The sequence below is a fragment of the Triturus cristatus genome, chromosome 4_2, assembly GCF_964204655.1.
Source record: "Triturus cristatus chromosome 4_2, aTriCri1.1, whole genome shotgun sequence".
Classification (NCBI taxonomy): domain Eukaryota; kingdom Metazoa; phylum Chordata; class Amphibia; order Caudata; family Salamandridae; genus Triturus; species Triturus cristatus.
Window position 1 is genome coordinate 858888536 of NC_140586.1, and position 15870 is coordinate 858904405.

Here is a 15870-nt window from a genome sequence, read left to right on the forward strand (position 1 = left end):
CTACATCTTGGGGAGATTGCTTGAGTGGAACGTTCGCAGATTCCGTATGGCCCCAAGGCTACGCCAGCTACGACGTTTCCGTGTGACATTTTCACTTTGAACTGAAGTACTCAAATGTGTGACATTTTCATGTCTCATGAGGAACCTTTATCAAAAATGTACCAAATAAATTCTTCATTAGACCTTTGCAGTTGGATGTCACAACCTTCTGAGCCCAAACGACAGTATCTGTTGCATCACAATACTTGGAGTCTTGCAAATATAACAGAAAAGCTAAAGTAAGTATAAATACGAGAACACACAGAAACGGCGCATTGCATCCTGGAACTTGTAGTTTCATTTTCTTGGAGCTCTGGGTTTAAATGTTCCTGTATGCACAAAGGGACGCTGGCTAAAATGCTGTGCCCAGGGATGGCTGAAGATGTCAAACAGGCAAGCTTTGATAAGCAATGCCACTCTCTTGGCATGTTAGAGGGAACAGCTGAGCTCCTCGCTGTGACACGGCCACCCCTGGTCTCAGGTGTTGGCCGTGTGCCAGCTCAGCTCTGATGGTGCCCGGTTGGAGGTGATGAAGAGGCCCTCAGCAGTTCTCTGCCCCTTAGCGAGGAGCACACAAGCAGCATTGGGGAGCCGTGTTCGGGAGTCCTAAAACACTAAAGAGATTTTTCTCACATGTTTTCGATGGAAACACACCATGTCCCCTGTACGTTTTGATTTTTCAGAGCTGAGCTGACGGGTTCAGACAACCACAAGACATTACTGAGAGCACAGATTGGACATAATGTATCCCATCTCATGAGAACCGGAAGATAACAATTTATTGAAAGTTTGAAATTACTTTATTGTTGATTTAGGGACATCTAATGCAATATCTGACGCTTTAGCCATAGCAAACAGATTTAAAACAACCCATTTCTAAAACAAAACAAAAATAAAACAGAAGCGAAAACAAGTCCGTCTGCTAGTAGAGGCGCCTATGCAGACTCGGTTTGTAATAAGAAATAGAATCCGTCTTTCCCTGCTGCAAAGGCAAACTAATTATCAACAAAACATTCTTCAAAACAGACTCCACGCTTCCTCCGTCTCTGCGATGAGGCGGGGAGAGAAGGGAGGGCGAAGTGCAATCCGAGGAGCCTCAAGTAAGCTGAATAGAAGGGGAGGGGGGAGTGCGAAAAGAGTGGGGAGAGAAGGGAGGGTGTATTACAAACAAAGGAGCCAAAGCTATAGAGAAGGGAGGGGGGAGTGGGAGCCGAGGAGCCATTAGATGCCAGCTGTGCACGTGCATGTGATCGTGCACTCAAGCTTTAGGCCAGCCAAAAGACTGTGGGTAGCACTTTGAAATTCCCACTTACAAAATATCTCGCAGCAGCGCAAGCGCTAGCTCAGGCGAGACCTCAAAAATATCCGTTTTGATTGGAATAATGTAATGTGCCCCCGTTGAGTTTTGGTCCATTTCTTGTCGCAGACACTAGGCCTACTCACACACTTGAGGTATCATTTTAATCAGGAGACTTAGGGAAATGCTTGGTGGGTGGAAGTTTGTGGCTCCACCGCAGATTCCAGAACTTTCTATCACAGAAATGTAAGGAAAATGTGTTTTCAATTTACAAAGTTTGAGGTTTGCAAGGGGTTCTGGGTCACAGAACCTAGTGAGAGCCACACAAGTTGCCCCGTCCTGGATTCCCCAGGATGTCTAGTTTTAAAAAATGTACAGGTTTGCTAGGTTTCTCCAGGTGCCAGCTGAGCTAGGGTCCAATATCCACAGCTAAACACATTGCGAAAAAAGGGTCTGTTTTCACTGGAAAAATGTGATGTGACCATGTTGCGTTTTGGGCCGTTACCTGTCACTTGCACTAGTCTTACTCTCACAATTGAGGTACTATTTTTATTGGGAGACTTAGGGGAACACAGAATTGTAGAACAACAGAATTGTAGAACAAGTGTTATTAGCTATTAACTGTCTATGCATTTTTGCCCTCCAAATGTAGCACAATGTAAAAAAAGAAGTCACTTTGCAAGATATCCTCTGACTCATATTTCGGAGATGTGCAAATAACTACTGCTTCTAAACTCTACATTTTAATCCCATTTTGGAAGTACATAGGTGTTCTTGATACCTAGTTTTCACTTTTTATATTTCACTAAATGAATTGCCATATACTCGGTACACAATGAAAACCCATTGCAGGGCACATCTCAGTTATTGGCTCTGGGAACCTTGGCTTCTTGGTGAACCTACAAGTCCTATATATCACCACAAACAGAATCGTCCCGCGGACGTAACGGTATATTGCTTTTAAAAGTCTGCCATAGTTAGAAGACGTTACAGATGAAAACGTTGGCACAAATGGCTTTTTTTTCAACTCAATTTCAATATGTTTTTATTTCAACAGTTAGTTTCCATAGGAAACCTTGACGGATCTACACACATGACCCCTTGCTACATTCAAAATTCTGCCTACTTTTCTGAAATGTACATCTTTCCACGATCCATTATTGCGTTTTACACCCATTTCTACCACTAACTGAAAGGAGGTTGAAAGCACAAAAAATAGTAAAAATAGGCTATGTCCCAGTAAAATGCCAGAGCGGTGTAGAAAATATGGGTTTTCTGACAAAAATCTGCCTGTCCGAGAAAGCTGGGAAGGTGGTGATTTCAGCACCACAAACCAATTGTTGATACCATTTGCAGGGGAAAAAACAGAAATTTTCTTCCGCAGCACATTTCCCCCATTTTTCCTCAAAAAACAGTGCAGGGCCACTTCACGTTTGTCTAGCAGCAGCGCCATTGCAGGGAACCGTCCAGTACTTTTAGGAAGGTCTTGAACGTAACCCAGGAGGGCGATGAGGGGATCTGCTTCTAGGTCAATCTCTAACATTTGGGTTAACCGGGAGAAAATCTCACACCAGTGGTAAACAATATTTTTGAGACAATATTTTTGTCAACAATATTTTTTAATCAGTGGACCCATTTTACATACTGATGAAGCGTGTTCTATTCTATAGTGTCACTTTTTTGTGTAACCAAAATCAATACTCAAATATCATCCAAATATACACAACAGGAACACTGATTTTTGATGCTACCAATCTACAGAGGCCACCCCAAAAACAAAGCAGGCAAAACAGCAAACTTTTACAATATGGTGTGACAGCATCTCAAGTCAAATTAGCACCACCCCTGACAGTTTCTTAAATGCGACTGATACTGCTTAGTATTACATAGGTTAATGTAGGAAACACAGCTCAGTTTGCATCAGAAGCTACTGATCAATTCACTAAAAGAGAAGAAACTAAGGGGCATATTAACAAGAAACGCCGTTAAAATGTTAATATGCCCTTGAGAATTCCCATAGAAGCCCATGTTCTGGTGTCAACATGGGCTTCTATGGGAATTCTCTGCGGCATATTATCAAGCCCATTATCGCCGCTTTAGCAGCAGTTTTCTGCCGCTAAAGCGGCAATAATTTTAACGCCGTGCTTGATAATCTGCCTCTAAATTAGTATGAAAGGATAATACTATTATATGTTAATTACCGGTTGTCTTTTTACGCAATGAGAGTTTCTACCGGAGAAACTATAACACGTACATCATAATCCACAAATGTATTATGTAAATATATACTTATTTTACCTCTTTCTTTTCCTTTACAAAGTCTTCTTGCGTGTCTTCATTTTCACCCTCAATATAATCTTAAAATACAAATTCAAATTTAGTTTTAGGCAATGGTGCAGCTAAGTGGGGGTTTGTGTCACACCTATTCCAAATGATCAAATGGACACCAAACAAGTCAAACCTTGAGCATGGTTAGTACATCTGAGACACAAGCGAAAGAGACAGGGGATGAGAGAATGCGCAAAATGCACATGCATATTATAATTTTTCATCACAGATTAACACAATCGCCTATCTACTTGCATTGTATTTCTCACTGGTGTATTCATATCCATTCAAATATCTGTTAAAAGACATTTGCAGGCTTGTATATTGCAAAACTTACTGTGTTGTTTATTTTTCTGCGCACATTCGTCTATTGCTGCATGTAATTAACTTTAGCAAGGGAGGGTGACATGCATGGAAAGGCTGTTATGTATGTTCACTTGATAGTTCATATAGACAAGCTTTGTAGTATATTAACATGACTACTGTTTATTCATTGAATGCACTGAACTGCAAAACAGTAATTTACGGCAACAAAGGTGGGACTGCTTTAGGCAAATATTTAAATGATGTGAGCTCAATTGTCACACAGTTTCTGTTCTGCGTGTTAATTAACAAGCCAGAAAATATATTTTACACACTCTTTAGTGATCATTGTGCATTATCTCAGCATGTATAAATGATCTTGCAAGGATCCGTATCAGAGAATCTGGAGAGCTACCACTGTAGCAGTATTTATTGTCTAATTACTGAAATCTGCACAAAAAACGAAAACTTACTTACCAGTACACCGTGGTTCTCCAGTAGTGAAATCTTTCATAGATTCACATGCTTTCCATGGCAATTACAGTTGTGGTTTTGTCAGAAGGTGAATGAAAGGATTAGTCAGTGAATTGATGAATGGAAGCATGACTGCAATATGGGTGACAGTGTGCATGTATGAACCCATCAGTGACACAAAAGGCTCTTTCTTTCATAAGCCAGACCTTGTGGCATTGTCAGTGCTTGCTTAACGTTTACATTCTTGTCAGTCTCTGAAGGGAGGAGAGGTTTGCTTCGGCTCTGCTCCAGTATTTGTTAGACAGGACAGTAAACAGTGTTTCTCCAGTATTGATTCTTTCATAGATTCACATGCTAACATCTTCCCCGTCATCATGGTGGGAGACACATGGTAATTACAACAAGCAGTGCTATATGCAGGAAAGTGCCCCCTTTTCCAAGATTATCCTCCATATATTGCCTGACTCTGATGCACTTTGACTGAATCTGCCCTGGGTCTTTGCTAACCAGGTTCCCAGTGCCTGTGTCCTTTCCCAAAACTGTACCTATGTTTCTACAATTGGCGCACCTCTGGCCCACATATAAACCCCTTGTAAAAGGTACCAATGTTACTAAGGGCAATGTAACCAGAGAGGGTCTCTGTGGGCAGCAGCATGTATTATGCCACCCTAAGAGACCCCTCACTAAACACATGCACACTGCCACTGCAGTCTGCGCTTTGTGGTGCAGCTAAAAGTGAAGAGTCGACCTGGCACTCATCCCTGTGTGCCAGTCCTGCCAGCACTGCAAGAGGCATAGGAAAGTCATCCCTACAGCAGACCATACAGTCCTAAGGCAGGGTGTACTATATCTCTTGTGAGGACATAACTACATGAGCAGATATCTCCCTATAGTGTCTAAGTCCATCCTTAGGCATTATAAGTGCACAGTAAAGCCATACTGAGTACATAAGCTGGGAGCTTGTTTTTACAAGTACGACAGCTTCATGATGGCTTCACCAAATCCGAGCTTGTTTTTACGAGTACCACAGCTCCATGATGGCTTCACCAAATCCCAAGTTGTTTGGTACCAAACATCTCAGATTAATGAGCCCACACCGATGCCAGTGTTGGATTCATTATTAAATGCACTCACAGGGCACCTCTGAGGTGCCCTCTGAAAACCTACCAAACCACTAATGTGTAGCTGACTGGTCTGCACCAGCCTGTCACTTCCAGACATGTTTCTGATCCCCTGAGGTGGAAGCCCTGTGCGCTTGTGGGTCTGAAAAAAGACTGCTCTTGTTGGAGGTTCTTCCCAAGCAGGAACAGCTTTCAAGGGTGGAGAGCCTCAATGGCTTCCTGCCCATTGTTATACTAGTCAGGCCCTCTCCAGCTAGTGGAGATGCCCACCACCTGACCAAGCTCCACTTTTGGCGAAAGGTCGGCGGGGAAATTGTTAAGCAGGAGAGGTATGTCCCCTCTCAGACAGGTCCACCCATAAAGTGTCCTGAGCTAAAATGACCCCCTCCTTCGAAAACACTCCATGTTGTTTTTGAGGATTTCAGCCAATAGGATTAGGGGTATGCCCCCTCGCCAAAAAGAGTGGATATACAAAAGGTGTAGTCACCCTAAAGGTAAGTAGTCCATTGGCTACTACCTTCCAGCACATACAACACCCCTACACTGAATATTTAGGGGCACCCTGGAACCTTAATCCTCAGTTTCTGAAGGCCTGCGAAGGAAAAAGACAAAAAAGAGCAATGCAGCCGAAGAATACTGAAGACACACACTGACTTGGCCCCCACCCTACTGGCCTGTCTGCAGACCTCAAGATCCTGCAACAACAAAAGACTTGTCCTACAGCCCAGCAGCCTCTAATAACCTCTGGAAGGGCTGCTGCCTTCAACAAAGACTAGAACTCCCAAGAACAACTGCCCTGTTCAAAGAAAAAACTCCAAGAAAGGTCTCTGTGACCTGTGGAACCGCCAAACCCGGCTTCAGGATCTTCCACTGCACCCAATGCCTCTGGCCCAAGTCCAAGTGGCCCATCGACCCCAGTAAGGTTCCCCAGCAATCCAGAGCCCATGCCAATCATGGGAAGACCCTCCTGGAATCCACAACGACAACTGCAGGCTCAGCACGAAGGACCCCATGAGCGCGGCCAGCTAAGGTAAGGATTTCCCAATGTCCAAAGACACCCCTGCACCCGCAGCCCCCAGGCATTGGGGAGCCCGACCAATGTTGTCCAGGGCAGACCAACGGTGTCCAGGTGACTCCCAACATCCGAACTTACCTGCCCAGCCACCAGTTTCCTTTGTCCAGCTTCCACATCTGCCTTTGTTTGAGACTGTCCACCATTGATTTGAATTGGGCACCCAACGCTGTGTTGGCACTCTGCACCCGGTGGCCACAGTGCCGCTGAGGGTGTATATTTAGTGCTGCCTCGTTCTCCCCCACCCCAGTTCTTGTCCTAACCCCTGGAGGTTGCCCTCCAAATCCACTTTACTTACATGTAATTGGAACAACTCTGAGTGCCCCCCGGCTCCATTGGTTAACATTGGGCACCCGACTCCGAATCTTACCTCTGCACCCGGCCGTCCTAGTGCTGCTGGTGGTGTAGTCTTGGTGCTCACTTGAACCTTGCCCTGTGTTGACCTTAATTCCTGAAGAATGGGTTTTTGAGTAAAGTACTTACTTGTGAAATTGCATTTCTGTTTTTCCTCTCATAGGATAACCTTGCTCATTTGAAATATCGCACTGTGTATTTTTCTGGAACTGCATCGTATTGCTATTTCTAAAGACAGTACCTAACTGCTGAACTGAAGTCCTTCACTAAGTATTCATTTACTGAAAACTGCAATTACCTTCAACTAAGTTTCGCTGGTTCTAGTAGTAAAAGTAACAAAGTCAATTTTGACAAACCATTGGTCTGGATTTAGTCGTTGAAGTGTTTGTAATCATTTCTTGCCTGAGTGTGTACACAAAATTGTTAACACAGCTCTCTGATAAGCCTAACTACTCATCCACACTACCACAAAAGAGAGCAATAGTATTATTCACTTTTCCTCTGTTAAATCTCTGGGGATCTACTGGACTTTGTGCACACTATACCTTACTTTGGTATAGTATATGCAGAGTCAGCTTCCTACACTATACATAAACATTAAGAGCCAGAGGAGCATCAAGTGGCATTGTTAACCAATTTGCATTGTTTTCTTAGAATCCAAACTTCAACCAATCAGAGCAGAGACCCTGAAGCACTCTTCCCCTGCAGGGCCACCATACCTCAGATTTCAAGCATGAGTGTAAATGGGGCTAATGTAAGAGGTATCTAGTGTGGTGAGCCCTGAGCAGAGGTGGGAGGGTCGCATGTGAATCTACGAAAGATATCAATACTGGAGACCCACAGTGTACAGGTAAGTATCTTTTTCTCCAGTATTGGATCTTTCATTGATTCACTTGCTTGAATCAGACAAGTAAGCAATGTGACAAAGTGGCAGTTGATATGGCAAAAACTTTTTCATATAACGAACAAATAAACACAATATAAGTCAACTATCCAGAGAAAAGAACCAGTAAATATTGCAAACATGAAAACTTTAGAAAAACATTGCCTATTACAGGTGCTCTAAACACACCACCAACAACTGCTGAAGCCCCCTGGTGGTGGCAGGGACGCCGAGAGCTGCATTTGGGTGCCTGGGGGCCCGAGGTGACAAGAGGACGGCCACGGCCCATGACGCAGCTCTCTCAAGATGGCGGACCAGGAGTGACCGAGCTGGATGGCCTGCCGTGAACGCTGCAGCTGGGGGTCTCGCAGCGTTCTGCTCTTCACAAGTTGCCTGGAGAGCGAGCTGTGGCTATGACCCCCGCAAATCGGAGCATCTACCTGATTCACAGGGACTGCCGCTGGCCTAGCTGGCGCTGACCCGAAAGTGGAGACTGGCCGGTGCAGAATGACTACTTCCCCAGGTACTGTATTTGTGTGGATTTGTGGACCCTGAGACTGAGTCTCCCTCGCTGGGCTTGGTCTACCTTGTGTTGAAACTCCAAGCTGCTGCTGACATTACGCGCTCCCCTGTGACCCGCCTATTACGTGAATGTCAGGGCCCGGACCGGGCTGTCAGGTCTGATTAAGCACGGAGATTCACCAGTGACACCGGATAGGCCTTAGGAACCCCATTGCTGACACCTGCAGGTGTGGTCCTACCAGGAACTGATCCATTTGGGTCTCCAGATTGGCCCATTGGACCCCATATACCAGGAACACCAGAGAGACTCGCAGAGTGACCAGATGGTTTGATCCTGCGTGCCCCGGGCCTGAGAGCCAGTAGCTAACGGCCCAGCCTGGTGACTGGACGGAGCGGTCCCCGGTGGACAGAGCAGCTGGGATTGTTTTGCCCCTACTGAAGACCCCAGGGGACTGGGGAGGGGGTCCCCTCTCACACTAACCAAATACAAAGCTACGCCTCTTGCTTTCTTGTGGACAGGGATAGGTGCTGCCTGAGGGCTGGTGGAGTGGGCCTGGTGCCGAATGCCCGTGCTCCCCAGGACCCCAATACAAACTGGGTCGGCTTCTGCATGCTCCGGGCTCGCCTCGACACACAACCCCGCAGCTCATGAGCTAGTGGCACAGCTCTACACTATATTGACACTTGGTGAACTACTCCCGGAAACACCGTAATCAGATTTGGCAGCATCAATATGGGCCCGGACAAAAGCGATGTGGCCCAAGCTAAAATGGATAAATATACGGCACCAATTTGGGGCAGTCAAAGGTTGGCCCTGGCCGATAGCACATCTCCTATCCTACAAGCCATTCATAACTCCAAGAACCTACTGGAACCGGAAATAGGTAAAGTGGGGGCAGACGGGAATCTACTTTGTCAGGACCTTCACCAAACTGTTAAAAGGATCTCAACCCTGGAGGACACTGTCAAGCATCTCTCCTCGGCACTCTCCCGGCTGTCCCGGGATACACAATCTCTCCAGGAGCAGGCTGAAGATGCCAAAAACAGGGCCTGCCGCAATAACCTTCACTTCATCTGCTTTCCTGAGGTTTCGGAAGGCCAGACTCCTGAGGGATTCCTCGAACAGTGAATTTGATCCTGGGTCAACCCCAAGCACCTCTACTCATGGTTTATAATCAAGTGAGTGTACCACTTTCTGGCCCAGAGGCCTCCCCTGGTGCTTCACACAGTCCAATAATAGTGCTATTTATAAACTATAATGACTGTAATGCAGTTCTCCGGTGCGCCGAATTTGAGAAAGATCTCATATTCCAGTCTGGGTGTGTTCTTGTTTTCCTGGACTACCCGTTGGGTACAAACACAGTGAAAATCCTTCTACCAGGTCAAGCTCTAACTGCTCGCCATGCATTTACCCTACATGCACCTATATCCTGCCAAGCAACTGATAATTTATCAGGACAAAATCAACTTCTTTGATTCTCCGAAGGAAGCATTGATATGGATTACCGAACAGCGTTCGCTTGCAACTAGTCCACCACTACCATGGAGATCCTCTCAGGTCTCTAACAAAACCAACCGAGGCACTAGTGGGTCACGGGGTGGGCACCAACGGAAGCGGTCACGCCGTTGCCAAGTGGGAAGACAAAGGGCAGACATTACCACCGATTCCGAGAGAGGAAGGGGTCAGCGACTGACGGGTGCTACCTCAGCAACATTGGAGCGGCCAGACCCTGCTATAGACCAGAATTCGGGCTGACAAGGCACAACACAGCTTTGACACTACTAGAATGCCAGCACCGCTGCATCCTTCAGTGATATTGCTGACTGTGGCTTGGAAAATAGTGGGGGCTTTCAACCTGCCTAGGTACACCTACACCTCATAGTTCCTTAGTTGGTTCTACACAGTTAGGAAGGGGTGACAGATGCTTCTTGGGGGCGGGAAGTATAGGTTGGGAGGAGTTGGGGGCAAGGGTGTTGTTTTGCATGTTTATTCTTGATTTGAAAGGCCCTACTTGGTGGCTTATCCAGTACAGAAGATTCTGACTATTCCAGTCCCATTGTTATTGGCCACCACCAACCCCTCTCTTGTCAGACCTCCTCAAGGATTGAAGGAGGAGTAAACAGGGAGGGTCAAATGCCACTTTTATTGCCACCCTCATGCCTCAGTCCCTTCCAAAAATGACATGGAATGTCAACAGCCTCCACGATCGCATTAAACAGGGGACTGTGTTCCTCTTTTTACATCACTACACAACGAAGATAGTCCTTCTACAGGAAACGCACCTAAAGGGTCAAGCCTGCCACTTCCCAGCCCGTAGATGATACAATATGATATTTCATGGAGGGCATACTAGGGGATCACAGAGGGTGGCTATCCTCCTTCATAAATCATTGCCTGGTCTGGTGGCTCAGTGGACTAATGCGTCTACAGCAGGGGCCTGTGTTCGACCTCATGGTCACAGGTTCAAATCTTGGTGGGTCCACTCAGCCTTTCATCCATCTGAGGTTGAAAAAATGAGTACCATTGAGTTGGGTAACAACAAACATCTGTTATTTAGCGCCAAGATACCCGTAGTGGTGAACGCGCGATTTACAAATACACGTGATATGTTATGTTATTGCTGTTAGCCATTACCAAGGTTCACACGACCGCCTAGGATATTATATAATACTTGAGGGTACATTTGACAGAATTACACACAATATAGTGAATGTATATGTCCCCCATGCCCTACACCAAACCATACTGAAGGTAGTCAGGACATTGGTGGCGGCACTCACCCAGAGAGTGACAATAGTGGGGGAAGACTTTAATAATATCATGGGGCACAAGGATTGGTATAGTCCACAAGACAGCATCCCCAGACACAGCAGAGGTCTGGGTACAGCGATACTACCTGGGTGATGCTTGAAGGGTCTGGCACCCGGATACCAGGGAGTATTCTCACATATCCGGTGCCCATGGGTCCAGGTCCTTCACTGATTAATTATTTCTTCCTGTGGATGACCTCCTTTGTACTTCTGGGTCACAATTTTTTTCCCAGGGACTGTCAGCTCACAGTCCTCATTCGCTTTGACAGAACCCACATAGATAAACCCCCAATATGGTGACAACGCCTGGTTTCATCAAGAGGAAAGATTTATGGCCCACATGTTTAAGGAACTTAGGTATTTGTCAAGCTGAAAGGGATTTGTAGCCTTAATGGGAGTCTTATGGGAGATGGCAATGCATTCTATAGGGTGTGGCCCACTCTTATTTTAGGGATATCCACCGGGACAAACTCAGTCGATAAACAGATATAGAGGCCTCAATACTCAGCAGAGGGCATAGGGGACCCAGTGCACTGCCCACCCTGGAACAAAATCAACTGGAGGTGGATAGAGCCTCCCTCTGCCAGCTCTGTTCCGACACAGTCCGCCAATGTTGGATAGCATCCCTACAACGGATATTTGAGTGGGGAGACAAGTCCAGCAAGCTACTGCACTGGCTCGCTGTGCGCCACTCTAAATCCAAGGTTATACCCTCTGAGGGATGGATTGAGGATTCTCTTGGGATTGCAGCAGCAGTCGTCCTATATTACGAAATCCTATACACTCTTGAGGCTTGACCAGAGCGCAAGTCAGTGTCCCCTTTGGTGTCGGACACTCTCCTTTCCCGCCTGTCAGGCTCACACAAGACTGCTCTTGATCAGGATACCTCATCAGATGAGATAAATAAAGCCCTTATCAGACCTGCACCATTTAGGGAAGCGTTGGGGTTACAAGTTAATAGGAGTAAATTCCTACTGGTACCCTTAAGGGGTGATCAGCGGGATAAGCCCTGGCAGTCGCAGTTCCCAATAAGGCGGGTCAGCTTCTTATACCTTGGGGTACATATCTCCTGGGAGCCGGGCCTCACATGGAGCCTAAACCTCCATCCCATTACGCGTCGGGTACAGGAGGATTTGACATGCTGGAACAATCTCCCTCTTAAGATCATAGGTCGAATTGCCCTGTTTAAAATAATGATCCTCCCCAGGCTGCTTTATGTTCTACAAAATTACCCCTTTCATATCCGGTGCACATGGTTCGACCCAATGCAGGCCATGGGAGGCAAATTTATCTGTGCCCGAAGGACCCCCAGGGTGGCTTAGGGGAAATGTTTTCGCGCTATGTCTGACGGTGGGTTGGTGATGGCGGACATGCGAATGTACTACTGAGCATCACAACTTCTTCCCATCAGCGACTTGCTGCATGGAGGATGGAGCGACCACGCCTAGAGAGGCGAGCTAGCTCAGTTAGGCCTGGAACGGGTATTGGGCATTATGTACGGAGACCCTCTTCTTAAAATAACCCAAGTAGCTTTCCCAGCATGGAGAAACGCAGTTCGTTGGACATGGTAGAATAACAAATTCACGCTAGAAACTCTACTGTGGGAGGGTATGTGGTTGGCCCAGGTATCATCCCTGAAGGGCTTCAGAGGATAGGACTCTATAGGAATTTCAAGATTCAGCAATGTTTGGGAGAAGGATTACATGAAGTCCTTTTTAAGATCTTAGATTCGAGTTCCAGTTGCTTACTAGTTCTTTCGACACCTCCAGCTTTGTCACACCCTCTCTAGTTATCAAGCAGCTTTAGAGAACATCCCTGAAAACAGCCCCCTACAGTGCAGGATACTTAAGGGAAATCTGGAAGCAGGTGGGGCATCCCACATTTATTTAATTGGTAACTTACTCTCCTACAATGGTAGATGATGCAAGGGTTAAATAGGAGGGCTTTGCTAGGGAGCTTGACGAAGCCAATTTGAGGTTTGCATGTATGTCTACTCGGATTCTGGCGATATCCTCTAGACTCCATCTAATACAACGGTGATACCTCCACCAATCCTTCTTATTACACCACCATTTATGGAAGGCTGGTATTTGTAACGTCCCCACCTGCACCAGGTGTCAAAACCCGAAGGGTGATTTCTTTCAAATGGTCTGGAAATGCCCAGTGATTAACACATATTGGGTAACCATTCTTAATATCCTATCTGCTGTGGTGGGGTCCCCCATCAAATTAAATCCACACATTACAATATTGGAAATTCTGGAGGATGTCGGGGGAACCAGGAGGGATAGAACTCTAATTTGCCTTTGAACAATAATAGCTAAAAGAGACACAGTCCGCCACTGGACATCTTCCGCAGCCCGCACTCTGGATGCCTGCACGGGAGGCATGGACTGGTGTGGCAAACTGGACAAAGCGACTTATGGGGGAGAGGCTGTCCCCAGAACTACAATAAAATATGGAGAAAATGGTGTGACTATCATGGGTTGAATGGATATTGTAACATTTAGGAACTTCCTGGTGTATTCGGGGGCTTGTGAGGTCAGCTGGCAGTGGGAAAGTAATAATATACTGGATCAATGCATAATTGAAGGTATGCTGAGCAGATCAAAATATTTGGATTTCTGTATCTTACTGAAACATGCGCCGTAATACTGCCTATCAAACAGCTGCATATGCCTTCCATGTTGAGTTCAAGGAATCCTGCTTGGTGAATGTATGTATGTTTGTTGATGTTGCCGCTCTGCAAATGTCTGTAAGTGACACTCCTGCAAATAGGGGTGTGGACACAGCCACTTTCCTTGTAGAATGTGCCATAACTCTTGTTGAGAGTGGTCTTCCTGCTTTGTTGTGGCAAAGATAATAGCTGAAGAAACCCGAAGAGCTATATTACACTTTAACAATGCGTTGCCTTTCCTAGGCGGAGTGAATGATAATGTCTTTTCTATGCTAGATGAAGGTTTCTTAAACAACACTGGCAACAAAAATGGTTATTTCAATTGGAATGAAGTTGGGACATTTGGAATGAACTTGGGATTAGTTCTCAATATCACTCTATCATCCATGAATTGCAAGAAAGGTTCTGTAACGTAAATGCTTGAATTTCACTTATTTATCTTGCTGATATGAGGGCCAAGGGAAGAGCCATTTTCAATTATACACATTTTATGGTAGGATTATGAATAGGTTCAAATGGGTCCTTAATGAGCTGTATTTAATTGCCAGGAAACCAGAGGAGGTTTCACCGAAGGAAAAGCCCTGAATAATGTCTTAGATTGGTATTGATACACCAATAGCAGAATAGTTTTCATTTTGGGCTGTAAGATTTACTTTTGCCCACATCGTGTGACTGTTGAAGAACTGACTTACATTCCTGTGGAATATTCAGCAATCTGAACATATTGTCAGGAGGAGCCAAGTTGATAAATTGAGCAACATTATGTGAGGATAGAGAATCTGACCTTTGTTGAGATGGACAGGAGATTCTCCAGAGGTTTGAATTGGATGTGTGGGCAAACTGATAGGAGAGGAAACTCTGTGTACCAAAATTGCCTTGGACATGCTGGGGCTCGAGGATGACACAGCATGGTTCCTGCTTCATCTTGTAAATAACTTTGGGAATGAAAGGAAAAGGTTGAAAAGCCTAAGCGAACATTCCTGTCCAGGCTATTAGAAATGCATTTTTCTAAGAGAATCTGCTTGCATACATCCTACATTTCTTGTTTTAAAGAGTTGCAAACAAATCTAGATTCGGGGTACCCCACTGTTTGAAGACCTGAAGTAATTGCTCCTGGTTCATTTCCTATTCGTGACACTAACTTGCAGTCCTTCTCAGAGTGTCTGCCCATTCGTTGACCACCCTTAGGACGTGCTCCACTTGCAAAGAGATGCTGTGGGTAAGTAACCACCTCCATACTTGTTGGGATTGAGACAACAGTATCTGATTTTATTTACCTTACTTGTGAGATAGCACATGGTTGTGGTATTGTCCGTTCTCACTAAAGACAGATACATTGTGAATTCTGAGAAGAAAGGATTATTGTCCTAGGAAAACAGCCTTTAACTCCAAAAGATTCATGTGCATCTTTGACTCTTGAAAATACCATTTTCCTTGAATTTCCAGTTCTTGAAGGTGAGCTCCCCAATCTCCTAAAGGAGTGTCTGAGGTCATCACAAATTGGGGCTTTGCAGTCATGAATGATAGACAAAGAGAGATATTTTCCTTTTCCCTCACACCATGATATTGCTAGTTTCACAGTTGGGGTGAGATTGATCATGTCCTTGAACTTACCCTGAATTTGAATCCAATTGTGCGTCCAACCATTCCTGCAATGGTCTCATGTGCAGACGACCATTTAGAATCAATGGAATGCAAGAAGACATCATCCCAACATTGACCTGAACGTCTGAACAGAAGTGCACTCTTTTCTTGAAAACAAAGGTGTTATTTTCACGTGGGCATCGCTGCACACGTTCACCAAACACTACTGCCTGGACAGTCAAGTCCGGAGAGATGGCTTCTTTGGCCGTTCTGTTCTTCAGGACTTTCTGGTGTGATCTTGGTTCACAGACCCACTACCGGGGTTGGAACTGCTGTGGTATCTATTCTAAGGTAAGGAATCTATAGCTAAATGTTTCTTTCAGATGCACAAGTTACTTACCTTCG

General features: G+C 45.5%; 1 protein-coding gene across 5 annotated transcripts in view; it reads right to left on the minus strand.

Moving 5' to 3' along the window:
- Nucleotides 1-15870, minus strand: part of LOC146835265 (HORMA domain-containing protein 1-like) — a 1528718-nt gene that overhangs the window by 247339 nt on the left and 1265509 nt on the right. For all 5 annotated transcript variants that reach the window (XM_085602855.1, XM_085602849.1, XM_085602848.1 and 2 more), the window contains one exon: nucleotides 3635-3693. In XM_085602855.1, the coding sequence (XP_085458981.1) occupies nucleotides 3635-3693 (59 nt within the window). The remainder of the gene's footprint in view (nucleotides 1-3634; nucleotides 3694-15870) is intronic.